The 15,257-nt window shown below is 38.5% G+C and overlaps 1 protein-coding gene across 2 annotated transcripts in view; it reads right to left on the reverse strand.

Annotated features, from left to right (window-relative positions):
• The window catches only part of APOOL (apolipoprotein O like), a 97,173-nt gene that overhangs the window by 18,845 nt on the left and 63,071 nt on the right, over positions 1-15,257 (reverse strand). For both annotated transcript variants that reach the window (XM_006082807.3, XM_014465047.2), the window contains one exon: positions 14,362-14,453. In XM_006082807.3, coding sequence (XP_006082869.1) covers positions 14,362-14,453 — 92 coding nt within the window. The remainder of the gene's footprint in view (positions 1-14,361; positions 14,454-15,257) is intronic.

Raw genomic sequence — 15,257 nt, forward strand, 5'->3', positions numbered from 1 at the left:
TCAATGTCATTTTTTAAAAATTTATCTTTATTGTTGAAAGAAAACAGATGTTTCCTTTTTTCCTCCCATTGTCCCCCTCCACTCTGCTCCTGGGGGAGCTAAAGTTGAAGACTCTTGCAGAGACTGAGTAGAGGCAACTATCCCCTCATTGAGTGCCTGACTATGCAGCCCCCGAGTAAGGGACCCACTAGCTCCATCCTCCTGATCCCAATAACCCCTTTCTACTGAGTTCACAACCTGTGGAAGGGTCTGTGGGTTGTGGCCATCCTGAGACCACTCTACAGCCTTTCTTTTGAAGACTCTTTAGGAAGATCAACCAATCTTAGAGGGAGAGTAGTCAACAAGGGGAGGTGGCCCTCAGGGAGCCTCAGACCTTTTATAGATCTTCCCCAGCTCTAAGTTGGAGGAAGCTAACCCTTTTACACAGATTGGCCCTCCCATGCATATCAAGGCCCAGTAGACACAGACACAAACAGTGATTAGTGTGGTAGCTTCAGACAGGTAGCCCAAGGCTGGTTACACATGTCTAATATCGACCTATACCTGAACACTGTCCAAGTGGACCTAGAACCAACACAACCAGTGGTGGGCTTCAGACCATACCAGAGCTTGACCCAACTAGCCACACAAGCAGCACACGCAAAGGGGGATTCCAGCAGGCACCTGACTTTCTGAGAACAACGCTGTCTAGGGGAGCAGTCACTGCACAATGTCTTATACACGGTATTCAGGGTTTATCCTTATAGTCAACCAGCCTGAAGAGTTAAGTTCACCAAACCAAGGACCAATAGCATTCAACACTCAATTATAACAGGAGGGTGCAGATAACCCACACAAAACCCACAAAGATGGAAGCCAGAGCTCAGGTGATCTGGAAGATTGTTCTACTGAGCCCAACAAGACACCTACATCATAAAGCTATCATAACAAGTTTGGGAGTCATGGCAGATCTAGCTAATACACAGAGATAAAATGGGGAGACAAAAAAGAAATATGCCTCAAATGAAAGAAAAAGATAAATCCCCAGAAAAATAATTAAATAAAATGGAAGCATCCCAGATACCAGATGCAGAGTTTAAAACAATTGTTATGAGGATGCTCAAAGACCTAAGGAAGAATGGATGACCTCAGTGAGAACTTAAAGATGTAGCAAGCATTAAAAAAGACATAGAAACCATAAAAAAGAACCAGTTAGAAATGAAGAATACAATATCTGAAATTTATATACTTTCTTCATTTTCTTAGAGGAAGTCAGGCAGAGAAAGAAAAATACCAAATGGCTTACTTATATTTGGAATCTAAAAAAACAAAACAAACAAAACAAAAACAGACTCATAGAAGCAGAGACCAAAGAAATGGTTACCAGAAAGGAGGGGGTGAAAAGGGGAAAGGGAGTATACTCATTAATATTGTGATAAGTTTACAATGACAGAAGACTACTAGAATTAATGGGGCAATCACATTGTAAGATATTAAAATGTTGAATCACTACATTATAGACGTAAAACTAAAATAACCAATATATTGATATCAACTGTACTTAAATACAAAAATAAAAAGTAAATTATAGAAGCTCTTAATATATGAAGGATATAATGTAATTCTTTGTTATATATGTTGAAAATAGTTTTCCTAGTTTTTCATTTGTCTATTAACTTTGGGTATGGTATACCGTAATAAATAGAAGTGTATTTACTTTGATGTAGGAAAATACATTACATGTTTTCTTTGATAGCTGCTAGGTTGTTTGCTTAAGAAGGCCTTTCCTATTTCAAGATTACACACATATCCATGTTTTTGCTTCTAATATTTTTATAGTATACTAGAGCCCCAGTGCAGGAAATTTGTGCATTTAGGGGGGTCCCTCAGCCTGGCCTGTGCCCTCTGCCTAGCCATGAGCCCAGCTTCTGGCTGAGCGGCGCTCCCCCTGTGGGGGCACACTGACCACCAGGTGGAAGTTCCTGTGTTGAGCATCTGCCCCTGGTCAGTGCACATCATAGTGACTGGTCGTTCTGCTATTTGATTGATTTGCATACTAATTAGCCTTTTATTAGAAAGGATTTTATGATTAGATCTTTATTCCACCTGGCACTTATTTTTACATAATATTTGGTAAAGGATTAAGTGTTTTTCCAAAACTCCAATTATTCCAACACATTTCTTGAACATTCCATTACTTCTTTCCACACTGATCTGAAATGCCAGCTTTACCATACCCTCCTTTTGCCCTATCCTATCTAATAATAGACAAACATGGTAATTAACCATACCTCTGCTACACTTCCCATTGGCTAATCAGCAGGATATGAAAATTAACTGCCAACAAAGATGGCGGCCGGCAGCCACGCAGCTGAAGCGAACATGAGGCTTGCTTGCTCCAGTGATGGAGGAAGCCAAGGTTCCCCGCCTGCCGTGGCCCAGCTCTGAGCTCCGGAAGCAACAATGTTTCAATTATAGAAGCTAAACAAACCCCAGATACCTGCTTTCAGCTGGCCACGGCCTCAGAGCTTAGAGCGCCAGTGATGGCAACAGAGTTTCAATTATAGAAGCTAAACAAACCCAGATACCTGCTTTCAGCCAGCAACGGCCTCAGAGCTGGAGCCAGGCCTCAGAGCTGGAGCCGGCTCTCAGCTCCAGTGACAGCTATAGAAGGTAAATAAATCCCAGAATAAACGAAAAAAGAAAAAAAGGAGAGGCTGGGACAGGGGTGGGCAAACTTTCTGACTCGAGGGCCACAATGGGTTCTTAAACTGGACCGGAGGGCGGGAACAAAAGCATGGATGGAGTGTTTGTGTGAACTAATATAAATTCAAAGTAAACATCATTACATAAAAGGGTACGGTCTTTTTTTTTTTTTTTAGTTTTATTCATTTCAAACGGGCCGGATCCGGCCCGCGGGCCGTAGTTTGCCCACGGCTGGGCTGGGAGCTTCAGTCAAAGACCAGCCTGAAAACGGCCCTCAGCCCCTCATCCAGGCTGGCCAGGCACCCAAGCGGGACCCCCACCCTGATCTGGGACACCCTTCAGGGCAAACCAGCCAGCCCCCACCTGTGCACCAGGCCTCTATCCTATATAGTAAAAGGGTAATATGCAAACTGACCCTAACATCAGAATGACTGGAAATGACTGGTCACTATGACACACACTGACCACCAGGGGGCAGACGCTCAATGCAGGAGCTGCCCTCTGGTGGTCAGTGCGCTCTCACAGGGGGGAGCTCTGCTCAGCCACAAGCCAGGCTGATGGCTGCCAGTACAGCAGTGGTGGTGGGAGCCTCTCCTACCTCCTCAGAAGCGCTAAGGATGTCTGACTGCAGCTTAGGTCTGCTCCCCGCTGGCAAATGGACATCCCCCGAGGGCTGCCGGGCTGCCAGAGGGATGTCTAATTGCCATCTTAGGCCCAATGCCACGGGGAGCAGGCCTAAGCCAGCAAGTGGTCACCCCGAGGGGTCCCAGACTGCGAGAGGGCACAGGCTGGGCTGAGGGACCCCCTACCCGCGAGTGCACAAATTTTTGTGCACCGGGCCTCTAGTAATGTATATAAAGACATTCAATATATTTGGTTTTGAACATTCTCTTTTGTTCTCTTGGTCTATTTCATTGTCTATGCTATGTAGTTAAAAATACATGGTAGATGGACAACAAATACTGGTTGAATGAATGTCGTATTCATGCCAAATCCAGAAATTTTGTACTAACTCTATAAAATGTAAAATTTGGGGAGCATCCACCATTTTCTAATATTGAGTCATTTAATACAGAAACAACATATATCTCTAAATGTCTTCAAGTTTAAAAATAGGCTTCAAAACATTAGATAAGTTTATTCCTGTTTTATAACTTTCAAAGACACATTACTTATTACTCATTACATAAGTTAAAAGTTATAATATTGTGAAGAAAAATATAAAAAGCAAAGAGTAATACACTCTTGAAGTGTATATCCCAAATGGTGAATAAGTGGAGTGCTACTTTTATTTCTCAAAGGACCTTCTGGATATTGTTTTGTAACTTTTTCAACATCATAGACCCTTTGGAGAATCTTGAAAGGAATGGGACCTTTACTTCTATACATACAGTAGAAGAGCTCTTCCCTGACTTTTTTGGTTAATCCTCACCCTGGGATATTTTCCTGTGAAAGGTAAGGAAGGAGGGAGGGAAGGAGAGAGACAGAGAAAGAGAGAGAGAGAAACATCAATGTGAGAGAGACACATCAATTGGTTGCCTCCCTCACGTGCCTCAACTAGGGCTGGGGATCGAACTTGCAATCCAGGTATGTGCCCTTGACTGGGAATTGAATTTGTGATCCATCAGTGTGCATAGCCAACACTCTAATCACTGAGCAAAACTAGCCAGGGTTCACTTGACTTCCTTTTAAGAGACTTATTTTGTTAAAGATGTTTTAAAAAGTTATAATAAATGATGTTCATGTAATGCTGAATATTCATCGCTAGTGGATACTCTCCACTATGCTCAAATACTGGGTGATTTGTATGCTTACCAAGAATAAGTTGTATTTGTTTCCAAGTCTCTACATCAGTTTTACTATAATTAAACAATGTAAATGTAACAAAACAGGATGAAATATGTATAAAAGAATTGCTGTGTATAGAAAAATTAAGCTACATACTCAAAAGTGTATTATTTTTAGTTTTATATTTCATAAATGAGTGAATTCATATGGTTCTTGACTATTTCCATCTGATTTATTTTGCTTAGCATTATATTCTCAAGATCCATTCATGTTGTTGCAAATGGCACTATATTATCCTTTTTTATGGCTAAGCAGTATTCTATTGTATATATGTCACATCTTCTTTATCCAATCACCCATTGAAGGACACTTCCACTGTTTCCATATCTTGGTCACTGTGAATAATGCTGCAGTTAACATAGGGGATGTGTTTACCTATATATATAAAAGCCCAGCGACTGAACAGCGGAACAACCGCTCGACCAGTTGCTATGATATGCAATGACCACCAGTGGGACCGCTGCTGGACTGACCGAGATTAGTGGCTGCTAGCAGGCCCAGGGTGAGGCTGAGTCTCTGCACCTATCAAATACCTGAGACAATCCAGACTCTGGCCTGACCCCACCAGCTGATGCAGACCCTCTAAGGTGTATTCTATGAAAGAGCGTGGGGAGCTGGCATAGGCAGATGGCAAGATGGGATGTGACTGTGGATCCCCCGGGGAGGCTGTCCTGATGGCTGAGGATCCTGGAGCACGCTGCCCTGAACATCCCTGATGGTGTTACCGACCTGGCATCACACATCAAGGACATTAACTGAGTTGCTTTCAGGTGCAAAGCTCTCCACCAGGTTCCTCCAGGACACAGAACGAACCTTTATCCAAGACATTACCATGAAATATCAGCTCAGATTAATTTCCTCATTCATCAGCCACTCAGAGGGCAGGTCCACAGCCGCTTGGCTGACCGGGATGAGTGGCACTCCTGCAGCGGGCTGATCCTCACAGGCCACAACCCCCCACCAGTGCACAAATCTGTGCACCAGGCCTCTAGTTTACAAATAAATGTCTTCCAATTTTTTTTGGTAGGTACCTAGAAGAGGGGTTGCTGGGTCATATGGTAACTATTTTTAATTTTGTGAGAAACCTCCATTCTGTTTTCTATAGTGGCCATACGAGTGTATATTCCCAATAGCAGTAAATGAGGGTTCTGTTTTCTCCATAGCTTCTCCAACACTTGTTATTACTTGTCTTGGCAATAATAGCCATTCTAACAGGAGTGAGGTGGTATCTCACTGTAGTTTCAATTTGATTTCCCTAATAGCTAGTGAAATTGTTTATCTTTTTATATATATATTGGCCATTCATATGTCTTCTTGGGAGACTTGTGTTTAGGTCCTCTGCCTACTTTTTAATTTGATCATTGTTTTATTTGTTGTTGAGTTGTATCTGCTCTTTATATATTTTGAATATCAATCCCTTGTTGAAGTGTTGTTTGCAATATCTTCTCCCGTTTGGTTCGTTGCCTTTTTGTTCCGTTGATAGTTTCTTTTGCTGTGTAGAAGCTTTTTAGTTTGATACAGTCCCATTCATTTATTTTTGCTTTTGCCTTTAAGGTCAAATTCATGGAATATAAAGTTGAAAGCAACAAATGAACAAACAAACAAAAAATGAAACAACAGTATGATGGTTACCAGAAGAAAGGTAGCAAATGTTTAAAGAAGGTCAAATATATGGTCATAGAAGGGGATTTGATTCTGTGTGGTAAACACACAATGTGATATACAGACGATGTATTAGAGAATTGTACACTTGAAACCTATATAATTTTATTAACCAATGTTACCCAATAAATCTAATTTTAAAATGTTTAAGTAAATTACCAAAAAAAATAACCGCTATCAAATTAGAGGTGACCAAGACAACAAAAAAAGACTGGGACAAATAACAAAAATCTAATAGGATTCTATACTCATATTATTTGCAAAATGATTTTAAGTACTCATTCCATTTTTTACAAACCTAAACTGAGACAATAGAAGATATATTACAGATATGACTAACTATAAGAAAGATGATATTGACTTCTAGCTAAGAGACCCATACTCATATGTTTTGGTTTATCTGTTTGTTCTCTGGTGTTTTCTCTCTCTCTCTCTCTCTCTCTCTCTCTCTCTCTCTATATATATATATATATATATATATATATCTATATATCTATATATCTATATATATAGCTATATAGATATATATATCTATATATATCTATATAGCTATATATATAGATATATAGATAGATAGATAGATAGATATATCTATCTATCTATATATATATTCCTTTTTTTTCTTTTCCTTTTCTATCATACCATTCTTTTCTCTCTTCGACCTCACTTGTGCTCTCTTTTCTCTCCCCTAATTCTCTTTTCTTTGGTGGTTACTTATATTGGGGTTATCGGTGTAATGAGTACATTCGTGTTTGATTGCCTTTGTGTCATGTCTTCTGGAGGTGAATTTTATCCTGTTTGACCAATGTGGTAGAGAGCGAGCCACATAACCAGACACCCAGAGAGAAGACTCCTTCCATGAACAGGTCAGTAACACTCCAGACTCAACTAGAGAGGCAGGAAGAAGGCGGCAGTGAGGGAGAGAGCGTGAGTGAGTGAGGGAGCCAAAGAGGAGAAAGTGGACATGTGGGGTGTGTGTGTGTGAGTGAGGCAGTTAGATCCCACAGGACCTTCGGCGGCAGGCTAACTGGGCTCGCCTAACCAGGAAGGCTTTGCTACCATTACAAACAGTCCCAGAGTGACCCGGTGTCTACAAGAGACTTACCCAGAACAAGGGACTCACACAGATTGAAAGTGAAGGGATGGAAAAATATCTCTCGGACAAATGGAAATGAGAAAAAAAGCTGGGGTAGCAATACTTATATCGGACAAAATAGACCTCAAAGTGAAGGCCATAACAAGAGATAAGGAAGGCCATTTCATAATACTAAAGGGATCGATAAACAAGAGCATATAACCCTGATACATTAAAAAACCCTTGAAGATATCAAGGGAGAGATTGAAAACAATACCATCATAGTAGGGGACTTTAATACCACACTGACATCACTGGATAAATCCTCTAGACAAAAAAAAAAAAAAAATCAGCAAAGAAACAGCACTCCTACATGACTCACTAGATCAGATGGCCTTAATAGACATCTTCAAAACATATCTTCAAAACATTTCACTCCCAAAGTTCACAAAATGTATGTTCTTCTCAAGTGCACAAGGGACATTTTCATGACCACATATTGAGTCACAGGCAAAGTCTCGCCAATTTCAGAAGACTGAAATCATATCAAGCATCTTCTCAGACCACAATGGCACAATATTAGAAATAAATTACAACAAAAACAGCCAAAAATATTCAAACACTTGGAAGCTGAATGACATGCTATTAAACAATGATTGGGTTACCAAAGAGATCAAAGAAGAAATTAAAAACATCCTGGAAACGAATTACAATGAAAACACAACAATCTAAAATCCATGGGACACTGTGAAAGCAGTCCTGAGAGGGAAGTTCATAGCTCTACAAGCCTACCTCAAAAAACAAGAAAAAATGGGAATAAATCATCTAACTCTACAACTTAAAGAATTAGAAAGAGACCAACAGGAAAAGCCCAGAGTGAGCAGAAGGAAGGAGATAATAAAGATCAGAACAGAAATAAAGACATAGAGATGAAATAAAAAATTACAAAAGATCAATGAAACCAAGAGCTGGTTCTTTGAAAGGATAAACAAGATTGATCAACCTCTAGCCAGGCTCACCAAGAAGCAGAGAGAGAGGACCCGAATAAACAAAATCAGAAATAAAAGAGGCAAAATAACAACAAACCCCACAGAAATACAAAGGGTTGTTAAAAATACTATGAACAACTCTATTCCAATAAACTAAACAACCAAGAGGAAATGAACATAGTCATAGAAAAATACAACCTTCCAAAACTCAATCAGGAAGATTCTAAAAATCTCAATAGGTCGACAACTATGGAGGAAATTGAAGCAGTCATCAAAAAGATTCCAGCAATTAAAAGCCTGTGGCCAGAGGGCTTCACAGAGGAGTTTTACCAAACATTCAAGGAAGAACAAAAACCTATCCTCCTCAGACTATTCCAAAAAATTCAAGAGGAAGGAACACTTCCAAGCACATTCTATGAAGCCAGCATTACCCTATTACCAAAACCAGGTAAAGACAACACAATGAAAGAGAATTACAGGCCAATATCCCTCATGAACATAGATGCCAAAATCCAAGAAAATTCTAGCAAATTGGATCCATCATTACATCAGAAAGATCATACACCATGACAAAGTAGGATTTATCCCGGGGATGCAAGGATGGTACAATATCCACAAATCAATAAACGTGGTACATCACATAAACAAATTGAGAGATCAAAATCACATAGTCATATCAAGTGATGCAGAAAAAAGCATTTGACAAAATCCAACACCGTTTCTTGATTAAACCCCTTAGCAAAATGGAAATAGAGGGTTCATACCTCAACATAATAAAAGCCTTATATGACAAACCTACAGCCAATATCATACTCAATGGGCAAAATCTAAAACCATTTCACCTAAGAACAGGAACGAGACAGAGATGCCCACTTGCCGGGAGCCGGTCCATCCTTGCTGTTTCAAGGGACCTGGCATATATGGCATATTGTTCTTAATATGTTTGCTCCCTTTAGCGCCATGTGTCTTAACCAAGGTCAAAAAAGGGGGAATTTGCCGGGAGCCGGTCCATCCTTGCTGCTTGACACAGTCGCTGCAGGAAAGAAACATCTGCACAGCATATGTTTCAAGGGACCTGGCATATATAGCATATTGTTCTTAATATGTTTGCTCTCTTTAGCGCCATGTGTCTTAACCAAGGTCACCTCTCCGAGAAAGGTTGTTTCCCCAGGTGGGGATTTTTCCCTGAGGTTAGGGAGGGGATACAACCCCTTAATTAAGTGCCAGGCAGGTAGTTAAGCTACATAATCTTTACTCCCTGGAATGGAGATAAGAAACGCCCTAACCTTTGTAATAGAAATTGACAGGATTAAAATCGGCTGGTATAAATACGGATGTAACAAGACAATAAACATCAGATCATCATCAGTTCCTCATCAGCTCCTCATCAGCTCCTCATCAGCTCCTCATCAGATCCTAACCAGAACCTAGCCAGAGAACATGGCAAAAGATCCTGGACAGAACCTGGCTACAGAACTTGGCTGGAGAACCTAGACAGAACATGGCGGGAGAACCTGGATAGGACCTGGCTACAGAACCTGGCAACAGAACCTGGCTGGAGAACCTAGCGAGAGAACATGGCACCAGAACTTGGTTGGAGATCCTGACCAGAACTTCGCTGGAGTTCCTAACCAGAACTTCGCTGGAGATCCTGAAGGGAGAACCTCGCTATGCTGATGAACTGAAACCAGTTTCCATGTCATTCATTCTTCGCCGACTCCGTCCACACCTTTGGGGATCCCTGGACCTGCTGGGGTTGGACCCCAGCACCCACTTTCACCACTCCTGTTTGAAATAGTAATGAAAGTGATAGCCATAGCAATTAGACAACAAGAAGAAATAAAATGTATCCAAAGTGGAAAAGAAAATGCAAAACTGTCATTATTTGCAGATGACATTATACTGTACATGGAAAACCCTAAAGAATCCATAAAAAATTATTAGACTTAATAAATGAATTTGGCATTGAGCAGGATACAACATCAATGCCAAGAAATCTATGGCATTTTTATACACAAATAGTGAAGTTACAGAAAGAGAGACTAAAAAAAACAATCCCATTTACCATCGCACCAAAAAAACTAAGATACTTAGGAATAAACTAAGGAGGTAAAAGACCTGTACTCGGAAAACTACAGGACACTGAAAAAAGAGATAGAGGAAGACATAAACAGATGGAAGAACATACCATGTTCATAGATTGGTAGAATCAACATCCTTAAAATGTCCATACTATCCAAAGCAATCTAGATTTGATGGACTCCCCATTAAAATACCAACAGCATATTTCACAGACCTAGAACGAACTCTCCAAAAATCCATCTGGAGTAGAAGAAGACCTCGAATAGCTGCAGCAATCTTGAGAAAGATGAACAAAGTAGGAGGGATCTCAATACCAGATATCAAGATATATTACAAAGCCACTCTCCTCAAACTTCCTGGTACTGGCACAAGAACAGACATATAGACCAATGGAATAGAATAGAGAACCCAGAAATTGACCCAAACCACGATGCTCAATTAATATTCGACAAAGGAGGCAAGAACATACAATGGAGTCAAAACTGTCTCTTCAATAAATGGTGCTGGGAAATTTGGTCAGGCACAAGAAAAAAAATGAAACTAGACCACCAACTTACACCATACACAAAAATAAACTCAAAATGGATAAAGGACTTAAATGTAATACGAGAAACCATAAAAATGTTAGAGCAATCCACAGGCAGCAAAATCTCAGACATATGCCGAAGCAATATCTTCATCGATACAGCTCCTAGGGCAATGGAAACTAAAGAGGAAATAAACAAATGGGACTACATCAAAGTAAAAAGCTTCTGTACAGTGAAAGAAACCATCAACAAAACAACAAGAAAGCCCACTGCATGGGAGAACACATTTGCCAATGTTATCTCCAATAAGGGTTTAAGTCTACCAGACCTGAGGCCCTGAACCTAACTGTCCCCTATACCTGGGCTCCTGAGTATTAAAGAGAAAAAACCAACATGATGTAGAAAAATGTTAGTTACATGCAAACAAGTGGTTAGAATAAGATGGAACTTGGAGACATTGTAGAAAATAGGTCTACCTTTCATCTAGTGCCAATATTCTACCTTTGTGTGGAAATTACCTAAAAATCGGTACAGCGGTCTGGTAGGTTTAATCTCCAACATTTACAGGGAACTCATACAACTTAACAAAAGGAAGATAAACAACCCAATAAAAAAATGGGCATGAACTTAAATAAATACTTTTTGAAAGAGGACATACAGAAGGCCAAGAGACATATGAAAACATGCTCAAAGTCACTAATCATCCGACAGATGCAAATCAAAACGAAAATGCGGTAACATCTCACACCTGTCAGAATGGCTATCATCAACAAATGACAAGTGCTGGTGATGAGGCGGAGAAAAAGGAACCCTTGTGCACTGCTGGTGGGAATGCAGACTGGTGCAGCCACTGTGGAGAACAGTATGGAGTTTCCTCAAAAAACTAAAAATGGAACTTCATTTGACCCAGTGATCCCACTTATAGGAATATATCTCAAGAAACTAGAAACACCAATCAGAAAGGATATATGCACCCCTATGTTCATAGCAGCACAATTTACCATAGCTAAGATTTGGAAACTGCCTAAGTGCCCATCAGCAGATGAGTAGCTTAAAAAACTGTGGTACATCTACATAATGGAATACTATGCTGCTTTAAAAATGAAGGAATTCTTACCATTTGCAACAGCATGGATGGAACTGTAGAGCATTATGCTAATCGAAATAAGCTGGAGAAAGATAAATATCACATGATCTCACTCATTTATGGAATATAATGAACAACATAAACTGATGAACAAAAACAGATCCAGAGACAGAGAAGCATAGATCAGACCCTCAAACCTCAGAGGGAAGGTAGGGGAGGGCGGGGGTAAGAGGGAGAGATCAACCAAAGGACTTGTATGCATGCATATGAGCCTAACCAATGGACACAGACACCACGGGGGTGAGAGCATGAGTGGGGGTGTCTGGGGGAAATGGGGGGATAATGACACATATGTAATACCTTAATCAATAAAGAAAAACACTTAAAAAAGAACCCATGTTATAGATATATACATTTATATCTAATGTAAACAAATATATATTCACATCTAATATCTAATATATATCTAATATATATATATATATATATTAGAATTCGCCAAATGTTACATATGACATTGTTATATGAGAGTTAAAAGAAAGCAAGGGTCCAAACTCTAGAAATTTAAGTAACAATTATTATTTAATCTCAAAAGAACTTTTAGGAATTCATATTAATAACTTTTAACATATAAATCTTTATTTAAAGATAAGCAATTCTTTTCTTTTTATTTCCATCTGTCAAAGTAAATGGAATTTAATACTTTATTTATTTAATTCAAAATAAAATGCATACTATGTATACTATGATCTTGTTCTTATAACATCATATCTGCCTATTCACCCACCTATTTTTCTCTCTCTATGCAGGCATGAATATATGACTAGAATAACATTCTATCAAATTTTAACACTGATAGTTTTTCTGAATGGAATAATTTCACGGGGTTAGTTTGTTTTCTCCTACACATTTTTTTGTAATGTTGAAATTATTTAAGGATGAGTACGTATCAATTTTATTTGATAAACCCACGATATGATTACTGTAAACAAACAAAAAGAATCAGTGGCAGTATCATGCACTGGGAAGAGAAATGGACATGAAAATACAATACCTGAAGCTGAATAGAGCCCTAGACAAATTAGATAGATACCGTGAAATTTTTCTGGACTACAGTTTCCTTACTGTTGACTGAGAAAGTTGAATGTAATGAGCTCAAAGGTTGCTTTCTGTACTAATATTACATGAATTGAAGTGGTTAATTCCTTCATCAATTTTAGGAAATATTTTTAAAAAATAAATGTATCATTTTATTCATCAATTATCTCAAGTATATCAAGTTTTAATGAATAATGTTCTGTTTGTTTGCTATATGCTTTATAATTTAATTATATTACAAGCTACAGAGGGTGCTATATCCTTGACATTCTAAAGTACTGAATACACAGTTTTATTTACATAAAATAATTGAAGAGTTTCCATAATGATAAGTACAGAAAGTCCTTTTGGTAGCACTATATACTGCTTCAAGTGTGAGGGGATATTTTAAATATTGGTAATTAAGAGAAGAAGGAAAGGAAGAAAAGACTGCATATTATAAAGCTCTCCTCACTCAGAATCTGTGTTAAAAACAAAATAAAATACTGAAACACGTTCTTAAAATTACTAGGAAAATATTTGGATTTGCAGATAAACTAACATGAAAATGACAAAACAACCATAATATGGATTTTCATGGGAAATGTTACTTAGTTCCAGATGGTTTCAAAATTGAGTTTGTATATGTGTCTGTATTTTTTTTTCCACTTTCAGAAGCCTCTGTTATCTTGTCTGGGTACCTAACAAATGGCTGTTTCTTACATTATGTTAATCTGTCCAAATGACAGCTGCCAGCAGGTATAATTTTCTGTTATTTGAATTTTACATAACTCTACAATAGAATGGTATTTATCCCCGTAAATTCTTTAAAAAAAATATTTTTATTGACTTCAGAGAGGAAGGGAGAGGGAGAAAGAGATAGAAACTTCAATGATGGGAGAGAATCATTGATTGGCTGCCTCCTACAAGCCCCCTACTGGGGATTGAGCCTGCAACCCTGGCATGTACCCTGACCAGGAATCAAACTGTGACCTCCTGGTTCACAGGTCGATGCTCAGTCACTGAGCTATAACTGGTTGGGCTATCCCCATAAATTTTAATTCAGTGTCTCTGAACTTAATCATCACACAGCCTTTATAATGATGAATTATATTGAAACAAATTCATCCTATTTATTTGTGATGATCATATAGTTAGGAATGGCATTGCCATGCTGAGATGCTAATGTGATTTTGCCAATATAAGAGATGACACTAAATATATTTTGCTGAAAATTAAATGTTCTAGATACTGTATGACATTTAAATATGATGATACCAATAGTTTAAACAAATACTGAAATGCAGCTTTCACTTAAAATCAACTTACCTTTGCAATTATTACGGACTGAACTGGGTAACAAACAGTTGCTCCTAAAGTGGCCAATCCCAATGGGTAAGCAATTTTCTTAAATCTAGAACCTAAGAAATTCAAACAAACTATTAAACTCCTAATGGATGCTACGAGAAACTTGATGCTTTTGTAATCTTAATATTCTCTTTGTTCCTATTAAGCCATCACCCTATGTTAAATTACACATTAGGTAATAATACCAATCAAGATGTTCTTAAGGATCACAGTTCAATTAATATACTTTAGTTTTCACATCTAATTTAATAAGGTATTCTCAATCTAACATGATAATTACCTATACAAAGGGGATTGATGATTTATTCTTTTTTAAACTAGGTATTTTTCATGTCCTAAGCCATGTTAAACTGAAATGGACTTTCTTTATATATCCTTTTATGATTAAGTGTTTAAGAAGGTGAAAGATCCAATTAACTAATCAGCTAAGGACTTTAAAAAGTACGTAATTCCTTCGTGTCATTAACTTAGGATAGTGAAGTAACAGTTTAATAATTGCAAGTAACTTGAGATAATCATTTCATTTCTAAAAGTGTCTTATCTAAGCACCTAAGGGTCATTTTCAAACCATTTTGTACAGCAAAATCCTTTTTAAAACGAATCTTAGAGACAGACTGTCACTAGCAACTTCATATATAAAACCTATAAACTTGAAACCACTCTGATTAGCCCGCAGGAGGGAAGCCCAGTGTTGAGCCCCACCTGCATAGCTTTTCCCTACCCTATTCCTCATACCACCCCTAAACTTCCATCAAACCTGGGGTTCTGTAGAACAGTTTGAAACCCATCACTCTAAGCCACAGCTTAATTCCAACAGACCATTATTGCAAAACAATATGTATCTTTAAATGCTTGTC

The sequence above is a fragment of the Myotis lucifugus genome, unplaced genomic scaffold (genome assembly GCF_000147115.1).
Source record: "Myotis lucifugus unplaced genomic scaffold, Myoluc2.0 scaffold_4, whole genome shotgun sequence".
NCBI classification, from domain to species: domain Eukaryota; kingdom Metazoa; phylum Chordata; class Mammalia; order Chiroptera; family Vespertilionidae; genus Myotis; species Myotis lucifugus.